We start from the raw sequence: 25,304 nt of genomic DNA, 5'->3' as shown, positions 1-25,304 counted from the left end.
ATAGAGCGGGTCTTGGATGAAGCAAGGATTGTTCAAGTCGGTCATCACCAATAGGCAAGGAGTCTTTTGTATGGGAAGAGCTTGGGGAGAAAATGTTGCTGACTGGCAGGATTTGTTTAACAAACAGGATGGCACACTGGTGTGGAGAAGAATTGTGGCTTCTTTGGGCTCCTTTTGCATCAAAGGGAGTCATGCTTTCCAATTGCAGCAGTCTGTGTTCAGCTATCTTAGTACACCGCAGACAAGAGTAGTAGTTCTAAACCAAGCATCCCTGGGGAGTTCAACCAATGTACTGCACAGTGACGAAAGGCTGCAGCATAGGTGGCCATTAAGTATGATGTGGTGGTAGGGGAGAAGTCAGATGACTAGGTCACTATAGTTTGCAGTTGTAGACTCAGGAGCCAGACGGTCATCAGTAAAGGGTGCCTGGAGCACCTAGGGGCCCCTTAGTTTCCAGGATGTCAAGCAGCATGAGATATTGGCAATGCTAACCCTGCCAATCCCCCCCCCCCCCACACCAAAGGGGGCAGGAGCAGGCAAGCCAACCCCACGAGGTCAATCACAGGCTCACTCAAGGAGAGGCAGATATTGCCACTTATCAGCTTGAAGCATCCAGGTCGGGTGGGTGCATCAGTCATGTAAGTGACCGTCCAACTATCCAGCAAGCAGTGACATGCACACATGTAGAGGATCACAGAAGAGGTGCTCTAGCATAGCCCCAAATGTCTGTAGGAACAGGTCTCCAAGGCATGGCCCACCTCGACTGCAGCAGCTCACCACAGACTGATTGGGTACTAGGGCTCTAAGGGGGTCAAAGGCCGTTGCCCACACTTAGCAATGCACCCCAGTCTCGACAGGGCGTTAGCAGCGGCCGCACACCCTCTATACACAGAACACCCACCCAGGGGGAGGAAATTACTGCTGTCACGCCACTGTAGACCGCCTCTCCACACATACCACTAAGTCGCTTTGAAGCATCACAACTCTGATGTCAGTGCCACAATGCTTAAACAGTATTAACTGTCCTGGGTGTGCAAGTTCTCCTTCGTTTAGACTTGGGGCAGAAGTGTCAGATACTGGCATACTGAAGAATTAGGACCTCCAGCAAAAGAATCCCCATGCTCCAGTGCCTCACAACGGCAGAACAGTTTTGAGAGCCCATACGTTTGAGGTGTTTTTGCTGAGGAAGAAGCAGTTTGTGACTGTGGTTCTGTCCAAAGCTGCCTTTTCCAAATGGAATATAGGTATGTTACTAAAACCCATCAGAGCGGTGGTCGAAGTAGTACTGACCTTCTCAATGGAGTCCATTCTCTGAGCAGCTGTAGAACCAACAAATAGTTCCAAAGAATCAGGCGGTGGTGTGTCTCACTCTGAAGCATTGCATTTCCTCTCCTGACAACGGTTGACGGGTTTAATAGAAAGTGGTGATAGAAGATATGCATCATACGCTAGGGGAAGACCTGAGCCCAGTGCAACCACAGGACTTGCTGAGGTTTCGTAAGTGAAGTTGTGAAAATTTAGGTTTTAAAACAGGTGTAGCAGTTTTCAATATTCCCTTCTGAGCTGCTCAATTTGTCACCTTAGGGAAAGCCACCACATCTTCTGTGCAGACTTAGGAGGTTGCGATTCTTGAGACTCGACACAGCCCACTCTAATCAGACCCCTGAAGATGACTAGTAAATCTGCATCTGGAAGATCTGTCTAAACACCTGTCTCAAATGCTTAGAGTAACTTTCTTCAATAAGAATGGCCAGGTCTCTTCTACTTTCCTGGATATTCTAGGAGTTGGATGCAGCACCAGCGAAAGTATAGATGGAACTACTGGAGCTCTGTAGGGTTGAACCACCCTCCACTATTGAAGTAGGGGGAAGCTCTTCAGCAAGTTATGGTTCGGGAGAGGCTGCAACATAAGAGACATCTTCTGGATCTCAACTTCACTGGACGCTGGCATCTGCCCCTCAATGCATCATAATGCAGAGAAAGATCTCAACAAGGACCCACCAAACACAGTCTCCTGAAGCGCTACAAGTAGACTTGATTGGCCCAAAGGTAAATCAGACCTGGTCACACTAGGGCTGAAGAGGATGCTCTGGAAGTGCTTGAAAGCAGAGCAGTATTTTCTTGTTTTATCCTTATGCAAACCCTTCTCCAACTCACCTGTCCGGCATCTCCAGACTGAGCTTACATCTCTTGAAGAGGTGAACATCTGGGAGACAGACAACACAAACCTAACAATTATCCTACAAGGACTTTTTACATCCAGAGGCAGGGCATATGTCAAAAGAAAGCCAACATCACTCAGAAATACATAGCAATTCTTGCAAAACAAAAGTGCAAGGGTAAAAGGAATATTAAGATGTGGAATCCAGCCTAACAGCCCATGAAGAATACAGGGTTTCAGCCAAAAAACCTCAGAAAGTCAGTGATTGGGGATCCTTCGCTGGTAATCTTGAAAAACTAACTGCCGCATAGACCCTGCACTGCACGATAGAAGGATGCCCGATTCTGCAGTTCTTAAAGATACGAAGTCTTAATTTGGCAACGTGTGTAACCAGCCCACTAGATGCCATTTTCCTAACTTGGAGGTTTTACAAAGGAGTAGCTCAGTAGCCAACCCCCCGCCCAAAATGTATAGGTCATTAATTTGGTTAATTAGAACTACTTTTTAAAAACCCAAACCAAGGCAGTACAAAAATGTTGCCTTTTAAAAGCAGGCATGTTTTCATTTTCACTCGAAGTTTGAAACTTCAAGTGAAAGAGAACCCGCCATGTTTTTTAGATATTCTATTGTTTATGGCTATTAGAGTGGATTCTGTGACACGCAACACACATTAGGAGGCTTTAGACAGAATGAAAACACTGAACTGAAAAGGAACAGTTATTCCTTGAAATATATATTTTGTGAAGGTGCAAGTCTACTTTAAGTAATCATATTTCCACATGAGTCTAGTCTCATAACTATGGAAAGAAAGCTGGGCGGAATGGGGAACTGCAGGATTATTTTGACATAAATGGACTCTTTGGATTGCCAACAGTCAGGGGACCATGACACCACCAGAGATTATGTGCAGTGAATTAGAACTTGTAGCTTAAAAAAAATAATATATATATATATATATATATATATATATATATATATATGGAAAATGTCACTTACCCAGTGTACATCTGTTCGTGGCATTAGTCGCTGCAGATTCACATGCTGTGCATAATCCGCCGTCTGGTGTTGGGTCGGAGTGTTACAAGTTGTTTTTCTTCGAAGAAGTCTTTGAGTCACGAGACCGAGGGACTCCTCCTCCTTTGTTTCCATTGCGCATGGGCGTCGACTCCATCTTAGATTGTTTTCCCCGCAGAGGGTGAGGTAGGAGTTGTGTATGTTAGTAATAGTGCCCATGCAATGGAATGAATAAGTATGTACAAAATAAAGGTTAAGGTAATATATTTACAAATGTTGGATATTACTTCCAAACGGCTACAGGCTCCCGGGGAGGTGGGTGGGCGCATGTGAATCTGCAGCGACTAATGCCACGAACAGATGTACACTGGGTAAGTGACATTTTCCGTTCGGTGGCATGTGTAGCTGCAGATACACATGCTGTGCATAGACTAGTAAGCAGTTATCTCCCAAAAAGCGGTGGTTCAGCCTGTAGGAGTGGAAGTAGTTTGAAATAAAGTTCTTAGTACAGCTTGACCTACTGTGGCTTGTTGTGCAGATAGCACGTCTACACAGTAGTGCTTAGTAAATGTGTGAGGCGTAGAACATGTTGCTGCCTTACATATTTCATTCATTGGAATGTTTCCTAGGAAGGCCATGGTGGCGCCTTTCTTCCTGGTTGAGTGTGCCTTTGGTGTAATAGGCAGCTCTCTCTTTGCTTTAAGGTAGCAGGTTTGGATGCACTTAACTATCCATCTGGCTATACCTTGTTTTGATATTGGGTTTCCTGTATGAGGTTTTTGAAATGTAATAAATAGTTGTTTTGTTTTTCTAATTGGTTTTGTTCTGTCAATGTAGTACATTAGTGCCCTTTTGATGTCTAATGTATGTAGTGCCCTTTCAGCTATTGAGTCCGGCTGTGGAAAGAACACTGGTAGTTCTACAGTTTGATTTAAGTGGAACGGTGAGATAACTTTTGGTAAGAATTTTGGATTGGTTCTTAGAACTACTTTATTTTTGTGTATTTGAATAAATGGTTCTTGTATAGTAAACGCCTGAATTTCACTTACTCTTCTTAGAGATGTAATGGCAATGAGAAATGCAACTTTCCACGTTAGGTATTGTATTTCGCAAGAATGCATGGGTTCAAAAGGTGGACCCATGAGTCTTGTTAAGACAATGTTGAGGTTCCATGAAGGAACAGGTGGTGTTCTTGGTGGTATAATTCTCTTTAGGCCTTCCATGAATGCTTTAATGACAGGTATTCTAAACAGTGAAGTTGAATGAGTAATCTGCAGGTATGCAGATATTGCTGCGAGATGTATCTTTATGGAAGAGAAGGCCAGATTTGATTTCTGCAGATGTAGTAAGTATCCTACTACATCCGTTGGAGATGCATGTAATGGTTGAATTTGATTATTATGGCAGTAGCAAACAAATCTTTTCCATTTTCTTGCATAGCAGTGTCTAGTGGATGGCCTTCTAGCTTGTTTTATGACCTCCATACATTCTTGTGTGAGGTTTAAGTGTCCAAATTCTAGGATTTCAGGAGCCAAATTGCTAGATTCAGCGATGCTGGGTTTGGATGCCTGATTTGTTGTCTGTGCTGTGTTAACAGATCTGGTCTGTTGGGTAGTTTGACATGAGGCACTACTGACAGGTCTAGTAGTGTTGTATACCAAGGTTGTCTTGCCCATGTTGGTGCTATTAGTATAAGTTTGAGTTTGTTTTGACTCAATCTGTTTACTAGATATGGAAGAAGAGGGAGAGGGGGGAAAAGCGTACGCAAATATCCCTAACCAATTCATCCATAGAGCATTGCCTTGAGACTGCTGGTGTGGGTACCTGGATGCGAAGTTTTGGCATTTTGCGTTCTCTTTTGTTGCAAATGGGTCTATTTGAGGTGTTCCCCAAATTTGGAAGTAAGAGTTTAGAATTTGGGGGTGAATCTCCCATTCGTGCACTTGTTGGTGATCCCGAGAGAGAGATTGTCTGCTAGCTGATTCTGGATCCCTGGAATAAACTGTGCTATTAGGCGAATGTGGTTGTGAATTGCCCAATGCCATATCCTTTGTGCTAGGAGACACAGCTGTGTCGAGTGTGTTCCCCCCTGTTTGTTTAGATAATACATTGTTGTCATGTTGTCTGTTTTGACAAGAATGCATTTGTGGATTATGATGGGTTGAAATGCTTTCAACGCTAGGAATACTGCTAACAATTCGAGGTGATTTATATGAAGCCTTTTTTGATGTACGTCCCATTGCCCTTGGATGCTGTGTTGATTGAGGTGTGCTCCCCACCCTGTCATGGAAGCATCTGTAGTTATCACGTATTGTGGCACTGGGTCTTGGAAAGGCCGCCCTTTGTTTAAATTTATACTGTTCCACCATTGAAGCGAGATGTATGTTTGGCGGTCTATCAACACCAGATCTAGAAGTTGACCCTGTGCATGTGACCATTGTGATGCTAGGCACTGTTGTAAGGGCCTCATGTGCAATCTTGTGTTTGGGACAATGGCTATGCATGATGACATCATGCCTAGGAGTTTTAACACCATCTTTGCATGTATTTTTTGTGTTGGATACATGGCTCGTATGACTTTGTGAAAATTTTTAACCCTTTGTGGACTTGGAGTGGCAATCCCTTTTATTGTGTTGATTGTTGCTCCAAAGTATTGCTGTGTTTGGCACGGCAGAATGTGTGACTTTGTATAGTTGATGGAGAACCCTAGTTTGTAGAGGGTTTGTATGACATAATCTGTGTGGTGTGAACACCTTGTTAGGGAGTTGGTCTTGATTAGCCAATCGTCTAGGTAGGGGAACACGTGTATTTGCTGCCTTCTGATATGTGCAGCAACTACTGCTAGACATTTTGTAAAGACTCTCGGTGCAGTTGTTATACCGAACGGCAACACTTTGAATTGGTAATGTATTCCCTTGAATACGAACCTTAGGTATTTCCTGTGCGAGGGATGTATCGGTATGTGGAAATGCGCGTCTTTTAGACCTAAGGTTGTCATGTAGTCTTGCTGTCTCAACAGTGGTAATACGTCCTGTAGCGTGACCATGTGAAAATGTTCCGATTTGATATAGGTGTTTAGTATTCTGAGATCTAAGATTGGTCTCAGTGTTTTGTCTTTCTTTGGTATTAGAAAGTACAGCGAGTAAACTCCTGTGTTTCTTTGTGGACCTGGTACGATTTCTATTGCGTCTTTTTGTAGTAATGCTTGAACTTCCAGATCTAGCAGGTCTAAATGCTGTTTTGACATATTCTGTGCTTTTGGAGGGAATTGGAGAAATTCTATGCAATAACCATGCCGGATAATTGCTAAGACCCAAGTGTCTGTTGTTATCTCCTCCCAAAATTTGTAGAACTGGCTTAGTCTTCCCCCCACTGGTGTTGTGTGAAGGGGTTGAGTGACTTGTGAGTCACTGTTTGGTTGGCGGGGTTTTGGGACCCTGAAATTTTCCCCGGTTTCTAGGGAATTGTCCCCCTCTGTATTGGCCCCGAAAGCCTCCCCTTTGGTACTGTTCCTGGTAGGTAGACGGTGTTGTTTGTGAGGTACTAGCTTGTGAGGTTGGACCTCGAAACCCCCCTCTGAAGGTTGTTTTGCGAAACGTGCCAAAAGTGCCTCTGCCCTGCGGGGAATAGAGTGCGCCCATGGCCTTAGCTTTGTCAGTATCTTTTTTTAATTTCTCAATTGCCGTGTCCACTTCGGGTCCAAACAATTGTTGTTCATTGAACGGCATATTGAGCACTGCCTGTTGTATCTCAGGTTTGAAGCCGGATGTGCGCAACCATGCGTGCCTCCTTATGGTTACCGAGGTATTTATTGTTCTTGCAGCTGTATCTGCTGCATCCATAGAGGAGCGTATTTGGTTGTTGGAGATATTTTGTCCCTCCTCAACCACTTGCTTTGCCCGTTTCTGGAATTCTTTGTGTAGATGCTCGATGAGATGCTGCATCTCGTCCCAATGGGCTCTGTCATATCTCGCTAGGAGCGCCTGCGAGTTAGCGATGCGCCACTGGTTTGCAGCTTGTACTGCGACCCTTTTCCCAGCTGCGTCGAATTTGCGGCTCTCCTTGTCTGGAGGTGGTGCGTCGCCTGATGTGTGCGAGTTGGCTCTTTTACGAGCTGCTCCTACGACAACTGAATCTGGTGGCAGTTGTGCTGTGATAAAAGCAGGGTCTGTGGGCGGTGCTTTATATTTCTTCTCCACCCTTGGAGTTATTGCTCTGCTTTTGACAGGTTCTTTAAAGATCTGTTTAGCGTGCCTTAGCATTCCCGGGAGCATAGGAAGGCTTTGATAATTACTGTGGGTGGAGAAGAGGGTGTTGAAAAGGAAGTCATCCTCGACGGGCTCTGAGTGTAACGACACGTTATGGAACTCTGCTACCCTAGCTACCACCTGTGCATACGCTGTACTGTCTTCAGGTGGTGAGGGCTTAGTAGGGTACGACTCAGGGCTATTGTCTGATACTGGGGCGTCATAGAGATCCCACGCATCCTGGTCATCTTGGCTCATAGTGGTATAAGCTGGTGAATGTGACGGAGTCTGTGCCGGTGATGTATGAGTTACCGGTGGTGGAGTTATCTTCTTTACCACTTTTGCTTGTGGTGTCTTGTCTTGTGGTTGGAATTCGAGTCTCCTTTTCCTCCTGATTGGGGGAAATGTGCTGATCTTCCCTGTACCACTTTGTATGAAGATCCGCTTTTGGGTGTGGTCTACATCTGTGGTTTGTAAGTCTTCCTCAAACCTGTGTTTGCGCATTTGGGAGGACAGTGATTGTTCCTCTGAGTACGAACCGACTGTTGGTTCAGTTGCTGGTCGTTTAGGCACCGAAACCGTGTCTTTTGTTGATTTCGGCTCCGACGAGATTTTTCTCTTTTTCGGTGTCGAACTTTCTCGGCGTCGACCCTCTTCGGTGCCGCGGTCTCTGTGCCGAGCAGCCTCTGTGCTGCTGTCTCGGTGTCGACCCTTTTCTGCAGCACTTTCTCGGTCCCGAGATTGCTGCGTGCCTGTGTCTCGACCTGAGTCGGACGACCTCAGCACCAGTTCGCCTTTTTTCGGTGCCGATGGACGGTCACCTACTTTATGGGTTGTGCCATGGCCTGTCGGCAGTGGCGTCCCCTGGGCTTTGTCTGTTTTACCGTGTGGTGCTTGCTTTAACGTCTTACTCACGGTTTCTTCGACGTCGAATTCTTCCGAGTCCGATTCATGGATGGAGAAGGCTTCTTCTTCTCCCTGTTCCTCAAACCCTCGTTGTCCTGTCGGCGTGGACGCCATCTGCAATCGTCTGGCTCTTCGGTCACGGAGCGTTTTTCTGGACCGAAATGCTCGACAGGCCTCACACGTTTCTTCCTTGTGCTCGGGTGACAGGCACAAGTTACAGACCAAATGTTGGTCTGTATAGGGGTATTTACTGTGGCATTTAGGACAGAATCGGAACGGGGTCCGTTCCATCAGTGTCGATGATGCACGCGGTCGGGCCGACCAGGCCCCGACGGGGGATCGAAATTACCCCGAAGGGCTCCCGGAGCTCTTCAGGATTCGGTGTCGATTCTAATCTAACCCGATACCGAACTAAACAATACCGACGTAGTTTTCCGAAGTTATGACTATCTTTCCGTCCCGAAACACGGAGCGAAAAGGAACACGTCCGAACCCGATGGCGGGAAAAAAACAATCTAAGATGGAGTCGACGCCCATGCGCAATGGAAACAAAGGAGGAGGAGTCCCTCGGTCTCGTGACTCGAAAAGACTTCTTCGAAGAAAAACAACTTGTAACACTCCGACCCAACACCAGACGGCAGACTATGCACAGCATGTGTATCTGCAGCTACACATGCCACCGAACATACACACACATATATATATATATATATATATATATATATGTATGTTACCAAGTTTACTGCACCAGTTCAATTAGTAATGTTTAAGTAACTTTTATTTCCACATGCAAAGTGGACTTTCCAATGCATCTGTATCATATGAAAAATAAATAACTTTTGCGTGGACAATATCACATCCAATTAAACAAACAGCAGAAAACTTACCAAGTGGTGGGTAGTCCGAGAAGCTCTCAACACACATGGGTTTGCCAGGAATCATGTCCACTATTGCAGCATCTCCAGATTTTAAAAATTTAGGGTTGTCTTCCAGCTTCTTACCAGAACGGCGATCGATTTTCTCCTTTAATTCTGCGAACTTGCAAGCAATGTGGGCAGTATGGCAATCCAATACAGGAGCATAGCCTGCACCAATCTGACCTGGGTGGTTTAGGATGATAACCTGGTTGGAAAGGAGGTAAAGTACTTTACGTAAGCCACACAACTAATTTAATTACCATGTTTTGTGCGTGAAGTTCGTACTACACGGCATGGGGTTTCACTTTTATCAGTAAGCCAGTAATAAAAGTGGACCATTCACATGGAAAACATTTCTCAAAAGTTATTCTTTCTTCATCATAGCTAAGCTTCAAAGACCGCATCTGCATACTAATCAAGTTCATCCTAATTTTCTTTGTCTGGGGAAAGGAAATACCTGCTTGAATTAGGAGTTTGTTACTTGTGTAAGACCTGCACTATTCACATTTGATGAAGATTCAGATTTTATTACTATTTAAATGCTATGCAGTGTTGAACAAGGACTATTAACTTCAATAAAAGTTAAGAAAAAGGGGGAATAAAAAGCAGATATAGCATCCTTGCATCTATGATTTTGAAAGCCACCAAAGCTGGCCATTTCAAATGTTACCCATAAACAAATTAAGGTGAGTGAAAGGGTGCTGCAACCATGGGCTAATCCTGCTGACTACTTTACAAAAAACTACAGATCCCAACCTGACTGGATCAATATAAGGAGAAAAGAATCCTTTTGCTTTAAAACTCACCCACCAGAAGTAACCCTTGGTGACATGCATGCTTCATCATAGAGCTCCTTCCCATTTTCTATATTATATATATATATATATATATATATATGGAAAATGTCACTTACCCAGTGTACATCTGTTTGTGGCATGTTGCGCTGCAGATTCACATGCTGTGCACTGTTCCTGCCATCTAGTGTTGGGGCTCGGAGTGTTACAAGTTGTTTTTCTTCGAAGAAGTCTTTTTGAGTCACGGCACCGAGTGACTCCTCCCTTTCGGCTCCATTGCGCATGGGTGTCGACTCCATCTTAGATTGTTTTCCCCGCAAAGGGTGAGGTAGGAGTTGTTGAAGTAAGGATACTAGAAGTGCCCATGCAATGGAGTAGATGTGTATGTACATAGTGTGTGGTAAAGTAATAATTATTTACATACAACTAAAACGGCTACAGGCTCCCGGGGAGGGCGCATGTGAATCTGCAGCGCAACATGCCACGAACAGATGTACACTGGGTAAGTGACATTTTCCATTCGATGGCATGTGTAGCTGCAGATACACATGCTGTGCATAGACTACAAAGCAGTAATCTCCCCAAAAGCGGTGGTTAGCCTGTAGGAGTTGAAGTTGTCTGAAATAATGTTCTTAGTACAGCCTGTCCTACTGTGGCTTGTTGTGCTGCTAACACATCTACACAGTAATGCTTAGTAAATGTATGGGGCGTAGACAAGGTGACTGCTTTACAAATCTCTGTCATTGGTATATTACCAAGAAAAGCCTTTGTGGCTCCTTTCTTTCTAGTGGAGTGTGCCCTTGGAGTAATGGGTATTTCTCTTTTAGCTTTAAGGTAGCAGGTCTGAATGCATTTGACTATCCATCTGGCAATGCCCTGTTTGGATATAGGGTTACCTGCATGCGGTTTTTTTGAAAGCTACGAACAATTGTTTTGTTTTACGAAATTGTTTCGTTCTGTCAATGTAATACATTAGTGCTCTTTTTATGTCTAATGTATGCAATGCCCTTTCTGCTACTGAGTCTGGCTGTGGAAAGAAGACTGGGAGTGCCACAGTTTGGTTTAGATGAGTGATATGACTTTTGGTAAGAATTGTGGATTTGTACGGAGAACCACCTTATGTTTATGTATTTGTATAAAGGGTTCTTGAATAGTAAACGCCTGTATTTCGCTAACTCTTCGAAGTGAAGTGATGGCTATTAGAAAGGCTATTTCCAAGTCAAAAATTTTATTTGACAAGAATGCATGGGTTCAAATGGTGGGCCCATGAGTCGTGTTAATAAAATATTAAGATTCCACGAAGGTACTGGTGGTGTCCTTCGGGGTATGATTCTTTTTAGTCCTTCCATAAAGGCTTTAATAACTGGGATTCTAAAAAGCAATTTTGAATGTTTAATCTGCAGATAAGCAGATATTGCAGTGAGATGGATTTTAATGGAAGAGAAGGCTAGATTGGACTTTTGTAAGTGTAGTAAATAACATACAATGTTTTGTGTGGAGGCGTTTAATGGCATAATTTGATTAGCCTGACAGTAGCAGACAAACCTTTTCCATTTGTTAGCGTAACAATGTCTTGTTGTGGGTTTTCTTGCTTCTTTAATGACCTCCATACACTTCTTGGAAAGGTTTAGATATCCAAATTCTAAGACTTCAGGAGCCAGATTGCTAGGTTGAGCGATGCTGGATTCGGGTGTCTGATCTGTTGGTTGTGTTGTGTTAACAGATCTGGTCTGTCTAGTAGTTTGATGTGGGGTACCACAGATAGGTCCAACAGTGTGGTGTACCAAGGTTGGGGAGCCCACGTTGGCGCTATGAGTATTAGTTTGTTTTGACTCAGTTTGTTGACCAGAAAAGGAATGAGCGGGAGAGGGGGGAAAAGCGTAAGCAAGTATCCCTGACCAGCTGATCCATAGAGCATTGCCCTTGGACTGAGGGTATCTGGACGCCAAGTTTTGGCATTTTGCGTTTTCTTTTGTTGCAAACAGATCTATGTTCCAGCAGTGGAAGTGATGTTGTAGAATCTGGGGGTCTATTACCCACTCGTGAGTTTGTTGGTGATCTCGGCTGAGATTGTCGGCTAACTGATTCTGGATGCCTGGTATACATTGTACTATCAGGCGAATGTTGTTGTGAATTGCCCAGTGCCAAATTTTTTGCGCTAGGATACACAGTTGTGACAAGTGCGTCCTGTTTGTTTAAATAATACATTGTTGTCATATTGTCTGTCTTGACAAGGATATGTTTGTGGGTTAGAAGGGGCTGAAAGGCTTTTAGGGCTAGGAAGACTACTAGCAGTTCTAAATGATTTATGTGAAGTTGTTTTTGTTGACTGTCCCATTGACCTTGTATGCTTCGATTGTTGAGGTGTGCTCCCCACCCAATCATGGAGGCGTCTGTTGTGATAATGGCTGGAGGTACTGGGTCATGAAAAGGTCGCCCTTTGTTTAAATTTATATGGTTCCACCACTGAAGCGAAGAGTGTGTTTGGTGGTCTATCAACACTAGATCTTGGAGTTGACCCTGCGCCTGCGTCCATTGTTTTGCTAGGCACTGTTGTAAGGGCCGCATGTGTAGTCTTGCATTTGGGACAATAGCTATGCATGAGGGCATCATGCCTAGTAGTTTCATCACAAACATGACCGTGTATTGTTGGTTTGATTGCATGCTTGATTTTATATTTTGAAACAACTGGACTCTGCAATTGCTCTTTGCGTGTTGCTCCCAAGTACTGTTGTATTTGGGATGGTTGTAAATGTGATTTTTGTTCATTTATAGAAAACCCTATTTTGTGCAGATTATCTATTACATATTGCGTGTGATTTTGACATTGTTGTTGAGTGTTGGCTTTTATTAGCCAATCGTCTAGATACGGGAATATGTGCATGTGATTTCTCCTTATATGAGCTGCTACTACAGCTAGGCATTTTGTAAATACCCTGGGGGCCATTGTTATTCCGAATGGCAACACTTTGAATTGGTAATGTTTGCCTTGTATTACAAACCTGAGATATTTCCTGTGAGATGGATGGATGGGTATGTGAAAATACGCATCCTTTAGATCCAGTGTTGTCATGTATTCCCCTTGTTTTAGTAAAGGGACTACATCCTGTAGTGTTACCATGTGGAAATTATCTGATTTGATTAAAAGAGTCAGTGTTCTGAGATCTAAAATAGGCCTTAACGTTTTGTCTTTCTTTGGGATGAGGAAATACAGGGAGTAAACCCCTGTTCCTCTCTGGTGATAAGGTACCAGTTCTATGGCTTCTTTTGCTAGTAGTGCTTGGACTTCTATTTGTAATAGGTCTAAGTGTTGTATTGACATTCTGTTCGTTCTTGGGGGAACATCTGGAGGGAATCTTGCGAACTCTATGCAGTAACCATGTTGGATAATTGATAGAACCCACATGTCTGTGGTAATGTGTGTCCAATTGTGGTGGTATTTTTTTAATCTCCCCCCCCCCCCCCATCCCCCCACCGGTGATGTGTTGGGGAAGTGTGACATTGAAGTCACTGCTTGCTACCAGGGGTCTGCTTGGCAGGCTGGAATTTCCCTCTTCCTCTTGGGAACTGTCCTCTGTAGGAACCACAAAACCCCCCTCTGGTACTGAGACTGGTAAGTGGGTTTTGTTTGGGAGGTGGATGGTTCTGAGGGTTGCTGTCTAAACCCTCCCCTAAATTGTGGTTTCCTAAATGTTTCCCTGTATTGAGAGGAGTAGAGCGTACCCATGGCTTTGGCCGTGTCCGTGTCCTTTTTCATTTTTTCTATTGCGGTATCCACTTCCGGGCCGAATAGTTGATGTTGATTAAACGCATATTCAATACCGCTTGCTGTATCTGTGGTTTAGACCCAGAACTTCGCAGCCATGCATGCCTTCTAATTGTTACTGCTGTATTTACAGCTCGTGCCGCTGTATCAGCAGTCTATTGCAGAGCGGATCTGGTGATTTGATATGGCCCGTCCCTCTCCAACCACTTGTTCGGCACGTTTGTGATGCTCTTTGGGGGAGGTGATGGATGATGTCTTGCATCTCGTCCCAGTGTGCTCGGTCATAGCGGGCAAGGAGGGCTTGTGAGTTGCCAATTCGCCACGGATTGGCTGCTTGCGATGCCACTCTTTTCCCAGCCGCGTCAAATTTACGACTTTCCTTATCAGGGGGAGGCGCATCCCCTGATGACTGCGAATTAGCCTGTTTTCTTGCAGCCCCCACAACCACTGAGTCCAGAGGGAGCTGTTGTGTAATAAACACAGGGTATGACGGGCGGTTTATATTTCTTCTCGACCCTTGGCGTGATTGCTCTCCCTTTCACTGGTTCTTGGAAAACCTGTTGTGCATGATAAGCATGCCCGGTAACATTGGCAGGCTTTGATACAATGCATGCGTGGATGCCAGAGTGTTAAACAGGAAGTAGTCTTCCACTGGTTCTGAGTGCATTGTTACATTGTGAAATGTTGCTGCTCTGGCCAGTACCTGCATGTAGGACGTACTGTCCTCTGGCGGCTAAGGTTTTGTCGGATAACACTCTGGACTGTTGTCCGAAACTGGTGGGTCGTATAGATCCCAGGAGCCCGCATCCTCTTGAGTCATCCCAGTATGTGTGGGTGACTGTGCCATTGGTGTACCCACTGGTGACAACCATGGAGATTGAAGTGGGGACGTTTGTGGTGAGAACTGTGGGGGTGGTGATCTTTCTCTAACCACTTTGGCCTTTGGTTGCATCTCAGTCTCGTGAAAAGTCAGTTTTCTTTTGGACTTGAGCGGAGGGATAGTTTGTATCTTCCCTGTATGTTTCTGGATTTCTAGCCTTTGCCGAGTTTGATCATACTCTTCTAAATCCAGTTCCTGCTCAAATCTGTGCTTTTCTTTGAGCTGTAGATAGAGCCCCTGCTCTTCCGTGTAGGACGCCTTTTTTGGCTCCGAAGCCATTTTTTCCGGTATCGAAACCCCAATGGAGATTGTTGGTTTTGGCTCAGAGTGCTTTTTTCGAGGTTTACTTGATTCGATGTCGACTCTTTTGGGTGCCCGTTTCTCGACCGGAGTCGGAAGTCTTCAGCACTGATTTGGCCTTTTTCGGTGCCGATGTTACTTGATCACCGTCTTTTCTGTGGGTTGAGACATGGCCTTCCGGCAGAGGCATCCCCAAGGCCTTTTGTTTCTTGACCTGACCTTGGGTGTGGGACAGGGCAGGTGTACTCACTTTGTGCCGCCGTCGGTGGTCGATCCCTGTCGGATTCATCCAAGTCCGAACCCTGGGTGGATATCCGCATTTCTTTTTCCTCGGCGTCGAGATGCTGCGACTGTTTCGACGCCATCTGTAACAGTCTTGCGAGTCGATCTTCTTGGAACGAAACGCTCTGCAGGCCTCACAAGTATCCTCTCTGTGTTCGGGCGATAAACACAGGTTGCGGACCCGATGCTGGTCTGTGTAAGGATACTTGGCGTGGCACTTCGGACAGAAAAGAAAAGGGGTCCAGTACATTAGTTCTTGGTCGACAGGTGTGGTTGGGCCGACTAGGCCTTGATTAAGTGCGGCAGCCCCGAAGGGCTGCCAAAGCGGTCTTGTTGTCAGTGCTGATGTGATACTAAACCGTTCCGAACGCAAACAATACTGACGAATGTCGATGATTTTCTAAGTTTCCCCGATTCAAATTATGGAGCGAAGAGGAACACGTCCGAACCCAATGGCGGAAAGAAAACAATCTAAGATGGAAAAGGGAGGAGCCACTTGGTCCCGTGACTCAAAAAGACTTCTTCGAAGAAAAACAACTTGTAACACTCCAAGCCCAACACTAGATGGCAGGATAGTGCACAGCATGTGTATCTGCAGCTACACATGCCATCAAACATATATATTTATATACACACACACACACACACACACACACACACACACACACGGTATTTTCTCTCTTCCCTCCTTTCTCTCCCCCACCAATGTAGTGTAGGCAGTGTTTAGAAGCCAGGCTCTCTAGAGGTAGCAGTGGATGAGCAGCCGCAAAAGCTTATCTAGGAGACATGGTAAGCTCATGCAATACCACTGTAGTGACACAGCATTTACACACATAAAAGAAAACACTCAGTTGTACAAAAATAAATGTACTTTATTTTTGGGGAAAAAAAAAATCTGGAAGGGCAATCCACCAATGGGAGGTAAGTACTACACTAAATATATACACTAGCAATAGGCTTAGAAAAGATTAGAAAACAGTGCAAATAGCAATAACCAATAGAGACCGTAGGGGGAGCACAAACCATATACTGAAAAAACTGATTGGGAACAAGGTACCCTAACCTAGGCAAGTAAAGTGTGTAGAGGGGAGCTGTGTGTACTAGACAATCCAGGAGTTAAGTAACAGTACCCCCCCCCCCCACCCAACCACCCCCCAACAACCAGGTATGCAGGAGTAAATCACTGGATGCTCCCCAAACCATCCAAAAGAAGAAAAAGAAGACACCCAGAGAAGACTGCAAGAAAACAAGTGGTTGATTCCTGAAGAAAGGCCTGTGGAGAGAGGGGACCAAGTCCAAGAGTCACAGTGGAGTCCAGTAGAAGTAAATGGTGTAGGAGGCTGGCCCTCAATGTAGTGTACAAATTTAAGTACACCATGCAGAGAGCCCAGGCAAACCATAAGTTGGTTACCAAAGATAAAAGTTAGACCACACAATGCCCCAATTTTTAAGGTAGCTGGTCGAGCAGTTAGGCCAATCCAGGGGATGTGTTAAGTATTTGCTGTACTCACAAATCCAATCATACACCACCACACACTCAATGAGTAACTCGAGACCAGAATTTATCAAAATACTTCTGACTTTATATAAAAAATTTAGACCAAGATCTTTAGAATATGTTAAGTACTTTATGAGCTATGACTAAGTTTTAATAAAGTTAGTCTTCCTGTGCGCAATTACGCTCCATTGGAATCAATGCAGAGTCACCTTTAAAGAAAGAAAGGTCTGAGTCTCCGCTCTTGCAGGGTGTCCGGAGTGATTGGTGGGCTGTGCCAGTTGGAGAGACTCAGCGGCTCCCACTTCCGGCGGAAGCATTGTTGGAAACTTCTTGGAAGGGCCGCTTGGAAAAGGAGCTGGATTCCCCAGTTTCATGCAGACTGCAATGGCAGGCCTGCAGAACCCTTTGCACAGGGTCTCTATGGATGGCAGAATAACTGCTGCAGCCCATAGGGATCCCCTATAGCCCCAATGCCCTGGGTACTTAAGTACCATATACTAGGGACTTACTTGGTGGGGGGGAACCAGTGTGCCAATTGTGGGAAGAAAAAAGGTAGTTTTGGAGGAGAGACCAGTACTACTGGGGTCCTGGTTAGCAGGATCCCTGTGACAGGCAAACACATTGACAGACAGAAAATGGGGGTAACCCTGCCAAGAAAGAGGGTACTTTCCTACAGGTAATGAGTGAGGGTTACTCTTTAAGAGTACCTGCATGGTAGATGCATTTAGATTAAATCTAATGTTTTAATCTGGACGCCAGCTAGTAGGATTAAAAACGGGAAACGTTAGAAGTTCCCGGGGCTCTAGTTACCACTACTTCCTCTTAGGGTCAACATGTTACTGGCCTCTTTGATTCAAAAATGCTTGCGACTTATCAGGACCAATTATACTACCACAATCCTTATCTACTCCATAATGCTGATGTAACTGGTGAATTTACCATTCATAAACCACACCTACTTATCTGAAAATGGACATTATATTAAGGTACTTCATAGTTGTAGGAAAGTGTCACTGTTGGCATGGTTCCCTCCCCCCCCCCCCCCCGCTTTGCCTAGTGTTGATGCAGAGTGGAAAGTGTGCCGGAATCCGATAACCAAGCCCCAGTGTTCTTTCCTTAAAACTGTACCTTTGTTTGCACAATTGGCACAGACCAGGCACACAGTTATGTCCCTTATAAAAAGGTACCCATGGTACCAAGGACCCTGTGGTGAGGGAAGGTCTCAAGGGCTGCAGCATGTATTATGCACCCTAGGGGACCCCTCACATAGCACATGCACACTGCCTTGCAGCTTGTGTGTGCTGGGAGGGAGAAAAAGATCAAGTCGACATGACACCTCTCACAGTGTGGCAGGCCCACAAACCACTGCCTGCGGCATAGGTAAGCCACCCCCCTAGCAGGCCTTACAGCCTTAGGGCAGGGTGCACTATACCACAGGTGAGGGCATAGCTGCATGAGCAATATCCCCCTACAGTGTTTAAGTCCATTCTTTGACATTTAAGTGCAGTGTAGCCATACTGAGTATATGGTCTTGGAGTTTGTCTTTATGAACTCCATAGCTCTGTAGTGGCTTCAACTGAATACTAGAAGAAGTTTGGTATCAAATTTCTCAGCACAATAATCAGTGTGGGATTTATTGAAAAATGCACACAGGGCATCTCAGAGATATCATCTCCTCCCCTCCACCTCCCCCCCCCCCTTATGTTTGCCAAACTGCTAGTGTAGGACTGACTGGTCTTTGCCAGCCTGCCACTTTCAGACATGTTTCTGACCGCATGGGGTGAGGCCCGTCCCCCAGACAAAGCCCCACTTTGGTGGCAGGTTCGGTGGGAAAATTAGTGGAAACAGGAAGGCGTGACCACCCAAGCCAGGACCAACCCTAAGGTGTCCAGAGTGGAGGGGACACCCCCTCCCTGCAGAAGCCTCCATCTTGGTTTGGAAGACAGGGACCAATAGGGATAGGAATGTGCCCCTCTCTGCCCCCCCCAATGTGAGTGGGGGCAAGGATGTTGTAGCCACATCAAGGACAGCAGCCATTGGCTACTGTCGACCTAACAAGCCCCTAAATCTAGGATTTAAGGGCCTCCCTGAACCCAGCTCACCAGATTCCTGTAGCTGAAACAACCAGCAGATAAGGAAGACAACTGCTTTGGCCCCAAGCGATTGCTAGCAAGTGCCCTGCCTGGGTTGACCTCTCCACCCCTCCAAGACGATGCCTACAGAGGGAATCCCGAGGACCCCCTTGACCGCGAAGCCCTGGACGAAGATATCCGACGCCTTGGAGAAACCACCCTTTGGTGCATCAATATCCAGCAGGGAGCCCTCCTCCCTGTCCAACCGGTGGTGTGCCCAAGACACCCACCCCCACCCTGGACCTTGCCTGCAGCCTCCAAGTAACCCCCGGGGTCTCCTCATAGACCAGCATTGGAAATCCAACGTCCTGTTTGCACCCTGCACCCGGCTGCCGCTGAAATTTTACTAAGTGTCCATTTTTAAAACAGATTATTGCCAACAACTCGAAAACTGTATTACTTACCTATTTCAAACAAAGTACTTTCCTGCAACTCGAATCTTGTGGTTCTAAAAATAAAGTAAGAAAAGATATTTTTGATACATAAAAACGATTGGTCTGGAGTTAAGTAATTGAATGTGTGCTTCTTTTACTGCCTGTGTATGTGTACAACAAATGCTCTGCACTACTTTCTGATAAGCCTAACTGCTCGACCACACTACCACAAAGAGAGCATTAGTATTATCTACTTTAGCCTCTGGGGAACCCCTGGACTGTGCACACTACATCTCACTTTGATATAGTATATACAGAGCCAGATTCCTACAGTGGTGCTCTATAGGTAAACGGAAGAGAGGCGTGCCTGTTGTCACAATTACTTGAAGATCCCTACTAGGAAAGCCCACCTAAAATGCCTCCGTCCATTCCTACATCTTATACATTTCAAACATTACACATCACCTGCTTCAAACTAGTGTTTTACGCAACAGAACATTTGGAGTGCCCAACTTTACTTTGATACAATCTAGCAAGACCAGCTTAAGGAACCTGTATTGTTTTTGTTTTTTTAGAAAGGGGGGGGGGGGGGGGGGGGGGAGGAGGGTAACACGCAGAGATCTGAGGAGGAAAGGCTTGCTGCTTCCCAGTCACGAGTTGCAGGTTGCAGTTAGGAACCAGCACATAATAGGATGCGTCACTAGATTAGTTCAAAAGCACTGGGTTTAAAATAATTTTTTTAAAATATAATATATGTATGTATGTATGTTTCAGCTACCACAAGTTCCTATATATACACACCAGCGATTTGGAGGACAAAAAGGTGGGTTATCAGAGCCGAAGGACAGCAAGTGATCAAACTAAGCATATTGTCAAATTTAGGGCCACATTATGCCGCCAGCCTTACAGTGGCGGTCAGGACTGCCGCTGCGCAGACAGTGAGCATTGCAAGGGTGCTGGTGCCTCCTGCGGCAGTAGTATTGCTGCTGGATTGATTACATGCCAGTCACAATGCTGCCACCACTTTCCTGCTGGGCTGACGGGCGGAAACCCTGGTTTCCGCCAGTCAGCTCAGCTGGAAAGTCACAAAGGGGCCAGCGGGGATGTAGTCAGTATGGCAGTAACCTCTCAGTCAGAAATTCAACAGGCGAATCATCCCGTCTGCCAAACTCCTAATCAGGCCCCTAGTGCAACTCTCCCTTCCACACACAGGTTTTAGAAGATCCAGTTGTTGTTAAAACTGTTTTCAGCAAGTCGACATGGAAGGCATGTTGCAGTCAATTTTGACTTTTGCAATTTAAAGCCTTGTATAGTTTATAAAACCTTATGCTTCAGGAAACTTTCAAATGGTCCAATACCTGTGCAGTAAAGCCAGCAGCTTCCATTGGTGGATCATTTTTGCTGTCACCAGCAACATTGCCACGACGGACATCCTTAACAGACACATTTTTCACGTTGAATCCGACATTGTCCCCAGGTAAAGCTTCTGTAAGAGCTTCATGATGCATTTCAACAGATTTTACTTCAGTTGTAACATTGACAGGTGCAAAGGTAACAACCATGCCTGGTTTCAGAACTCCAGTTTCCACACGACCTACCGGTACTGTTCCAATGCCTTAAAGAAGAACAGACCATTGGTGTTATTAACGTTGCCCATCCTTAACAGTATGCTAAACACATGAAATCCACGCTGTAATCCGAGAATTCGCGGACATGACCATATATCAAGCTGTGCAGATGTATGCTACAATTTAGACAGGAGTTTCAAATTATGGTCAAACTTTGCTTTCCACACTACTTACCACCAATTTTATAGACATCCTGAAGAGGAAGGCGCAGAGGCTTGTCAGTGGGACGACTTGGAGGGAGGATGGAATCCAGCGCTTCAAGAAGTGTAGTGCCACTAGCATTATTATCTTTGCGGGTTACTTTCCATCCCTTGAACCAAGGCATCTGCAATACAGTTTGTGTACAGCAGGTTACGGCATTCAGTACTATTGAGCCACCAACGCTAGATTTTTTTTATTTATTTTTTTAATAAAACTGACTGCCCTGCACAAATCCTTATATCTTGGGTATACACAAGCAAGGACGCATAAAACAAGATTAAAGGATAGAGGTAATCCAACATTACCTGCACACCTCCCTCTAGAAATCAGTACTTTCAATTCCATTCAAAGTACTTACATTTGCACTGGGCTCAAGCATGTTGTCACCATTCCAGCCTGAAATTGGTACAAAGGCTACTGTGTCTGGGTTGTATCCAATTTTCTTGATGTATGTACTAACTTCCTTGACAATTTCCTCATATCTCTTCTGACTGTATGGTGGTTCTGTCGAGTCCATCTTGTTGACACCAACAATCAGTTGCTTCACACCCAGAGTATAAGCCAGAAGGGCATGCTCACGAGTCTGCCCATTCTTAGAGATACCAGCTTCAAATTCACCAACACCAGCAGCAACAATCAAGACGGCGCAATCAGCCTAAAGAAGGAACATGAGATCTTATTGAAATATATGGGGAACATCACTTTACATCAATTTTACAGAAATGCATTTCAACTCACTTGAGACGTGCCCGTGATCATGTTTTTAATGAAATCCCTATGCCCTGGAGCATCAATGATGGTAACATAATACTTGCTGGTCTCAAATTTCCACAGAGAGATGTCAATAGTGATACCACGCTCACGCTCCGCTTTCAGTTTGTCCAAAACCCAAGCATACTTGAAAGATCCTTTGCCCATCTGCGAAGAGGAAAACAACAAATGAAGCTCTCAATTACTTATGTTAAGATGCAGCCCATTGTACCTCCAAGTATATTCCTCCTAAGGAGGCTTTGGAGTTGACTCAGACTGGACAGTAGTATACTTTGGAAAGAATATAAATCATATTCTGCTCGTTTATAGAATATTGGAGCAAACTTAACTATCTGCACTACCACCAAACATATCCTTTATGAAACTTGTGGGATTGAAAAAACTGCAATCCCTTAAACAGTACCAAATAACAGATGAAAAGACAAGAAACGCAAGTTAATAACGTACCTCTTACGCCATTATTCCAGTGATGAATAAAAAATGTTTGTTTTTTTTAAAACACAACACACACCAGTTTCCAGTCGTGAGACTGGACACTATTTTCCTAAATTCTGACGTTAATGCACACAAATGTTTGGATGGACTCTTACACTTGTTAAGAGAGAAAAAAAATATATATTCATATTCACTTTCACAACTGTTTAAATTTTTTTTTTTTTTTTTTTCACCCGAGGATGGGTGTTTTGTATTGTGGCATGCTTCACCTCCGATGTCAGTACTAGGAGTCATGTCGCAGATATTCTTTTGTCCCAGGAAATACCTTATTTCACACATTATTTTATCCTTTCTTGGTGTGCTTTTTCCACCCTTTTGAGTTCATAACATACAAAGGGACTTGTTTTTGGTGAAGAAAGCAGTGGGGCACCTATTAAAAGTTTTAAAAAAGCAGAGCTTGTCCACTACTACTTGGAGGGCAACTTTAAACAGTTGAGAGTACGATGAGAAGATATAAGTAAGCAATGAACCACAGATCTGCGTACTATGGAAATAACGACACCACAACAATTAAGGAAAGGCAGATGGTAAGGAAATGCCTCCTTGGCATGGTTACCCCTTGACTTTTTGCCTTTGCTGATGCTATGTTTTGAATTGAAAGTGTGCTGAGGCCTGCTAACCAGGCCCCAGCACCAGTGTTCTTTCCCTAACCTGTACTTTTGTTTCTACAATTGGCATACCCTGGCATCCAGATAAGTCCCTTGTAACTGGTACCCCTGGTACCAAGGGCCCTGATGCCAGGGAAGGTCTCTAAGGGCTGCAGCATATCTTATGCCACCCTGGGGACCCCTCACTCAGCACAGACACAATGCTTGCCAGCTTGTGAGTGCTGGTGAGGACAAAAAGAGTAAGTCGACATGGCACTCCCCTCAGGGTGCCATGCCAACCTCACACTGCCTATGCAGTATAGATAAGTCACCCCTCTAGCAGGCCTTACAGCCCTAAGGCAGGGTGCACTATACCATAGGTGAGGGCACCAGTGCATGAGCACTGTGCCCCTACAGTGTCGAAGCCAAACCTTAGACATTGTAAGTGCAGGGTAGCCATAAGAGTATATGGTCTGCGAGTCTGTCAAACCCGAACTCCACAGCACCATAATGGCTACACTGAAAAGAAGTTTGGTATCAAACTTCTCAGCACAATAAATGCACACTGATGCCAGTGTACATTTTATTTTATTGTAAAATACACCACAGAGGGCATCTTAGAGATACCCCCTGAAACCATATCAGACTTGCATTGTGGTTTGACTAGTTTTAGCAGCCTGCCGCCACACACCAGACATGTTGCTGGCCACATGGGGAGAGTGCCTTTGTCACTCTGTGGCTAGTAACAAAGCCTGTACTGGGTGGAGGTGCTTCTCACCTCCCCCTGCAGGAACTGTAACACCTGGCGGTGAGCCTCAAAGGCTCACCCCTTTTGTTACAGCACCCCAGGGCACTTCAGCTAGTGGAGTTGCCCACCCCCTCCGGCCACGGCCGAGGAGATAATGAGAAAAACAAGGAGGAGTCACTGGCCAGTCAGGACAGCCCCTAAGGAGTCCTGAGCTGAGGTGACTGATGGAGGATTCCCCCAATAGGATTAGGGATGTGCCCCCTCCCCTCAGGGAGGAGGCACAAAGAGGGTGTAGCCACCCTCAGGGCTAGTAGCCATTAGCTACTAACCCCCCCAGACCTAAACACACCCCTAAATCGAGCATTTAGGGGCCCCCAGAACCTAGGTAACTAGATTCCTGCAACCTAAGACGAAGAAGGACTGCTGATTTGAAAGCCCTGCAGAGAAGACTGAGACACCAACTGCTTTGGCCCCAGCTCTACCGGCCTGTCTCCCCACTTCAAGAAAAACTGCAACAGTGACGCGTTCAACAGGGTCCAGCAACCTCTGAAGCCTCAGAGGACTACCCTGCATCTCAAAGGACCAAGAACTCCCGAGGACAGCAGCTCTGCTGCAAAGAAGAAACATCTTTGCAACAAAGAAGCAACTTTTAAAGAACACACGTTTCCCGCCGGATGTGTGAGACTTTGCACCAGACGCCCCCGGCTCGACCTGCGGAGAAACAACACTACAGGGAGGACTCCCTGGCGACTAAGACCCTGTGAGAAGCCAGAGTTGACCCCCTGAACCTCCCCCCCCCCCCCCCCCAGCGACGCCTGCAGAGGGAATCCAGAGGCTCCCCCTGACCGCGACTGCCTGCTTCAAAGAACCCGACGCCTGGTAAGGACCCTGCACCCACAGCTCCCAGGACCTGAAGGATCCGACCTCCAGTGCAGAAGCGACCCCCAGGTGGCCCTCTCCCTTGCCCAGGTGGTGGCTTCCCTGAGGAGCCCCCCCCTTGCCTGCCTGCTTCGCTAAAGAGACCCCTGGGTCTCCCATTGAAATCCATTGCAAACCCAACGCCTGTTTGCACACTGCACCCGGCCGCTGAGGGTGTACTTTTTGTGCTGTCTTGTGCCCCCCCCCCCCCCCCCCCCCCCCGGTGCCCTACAAAACCCCCCGGGTCTGCCCTCCGAAGATGCGGGTACTTACCTGCTGGCAGACTGGAACCGGGGCACCACCTTCGCCATTGAAGCCTAAGTGTTTTGGGCACCACTTTGACCTCTGCACCTGACCGGCCCCGAGCTGCTGGTGTGATAACTTTGGGGTTGCTCTGAACCCCCAACGGTGGGCTACCTTGGACCCAACTTTGAACCCTGTAGGTGGTTTACTTACCTGCAAAACTAACAAACACTTACCTCCCCCAGGAACTGTTGAAAATTGCACTAAGTGTCCAGTTTTAAAATCACTTATTGCCATTTGTGTGAAAACTGTATATGCTATTTGCTAATTCAAAGTTCCTAAGTGAAATACCTTTCATTTAAAGTATGGTTTGTAAATCTTGAACCTGTGGTTCTTAAAATAAACTAAGAAAATATATTTTGCTATATAAAAACCTATTGGC

General features: G+C 45.5%; 1 protein-coding gene across 4 annotated transcripts in view; it reads right to left on the bottom strand.

Moving 5' to 3' along the window:
* LOC138296509 (elongation factor 1-alpha 1) overlaps positions 1-25,304 on the bottom strand; it is a 53,715-nt gene that overhangs the window by 10,891 nt on the left and 17,520 nt on the right. For all 4 annotated transcript variants that reach the window (XM_069235683.1, XM_069235682.1, XM_069235681.1 and 1 more), the window contains exons 3-7: positions 21,839-22,018; positions 21,459-21,755; positions 21,074-21,224; positions 20,630-20,886; positions 9,216-9,450 (exon numbers count right to left, since the gene is read on the bottom strand). In XM_069235683.1, the coding sequence (XP_069091784.1) occupies positions 9,216-9,450; positions 20,630-20,886; positions 21,074-21,224; positions 21,459-21,755; positions 21,839-22,018 (1,120 nt within the window). The remainder of the gene's footprint in view (positions 1-9,215; positions 9,451-20,629; positions 20,887-21,073; positions 21,225-21,458; positions 21,756-21,838; positions 22,019-25,304) is intronic.

This window comes from Pleurodeles waltl, chromosome 5 (assembly GCF_031143425.1).
Source record: "Pleurodeles waltl isolate 20211129_DDA chromosome 5, aPleWal1.hap1.20221129, whole genome shotgun sequence".
Taxonomy (NCBI): Eukaryota; Metazoa; Chordata; class Amphibia; order Caudata; family Salamandridae; genus Pleurodeles; species Pleurodeles waltl.
This window is presented reverse-complemented; position numbering and strand designations above follow the sequence as displayed.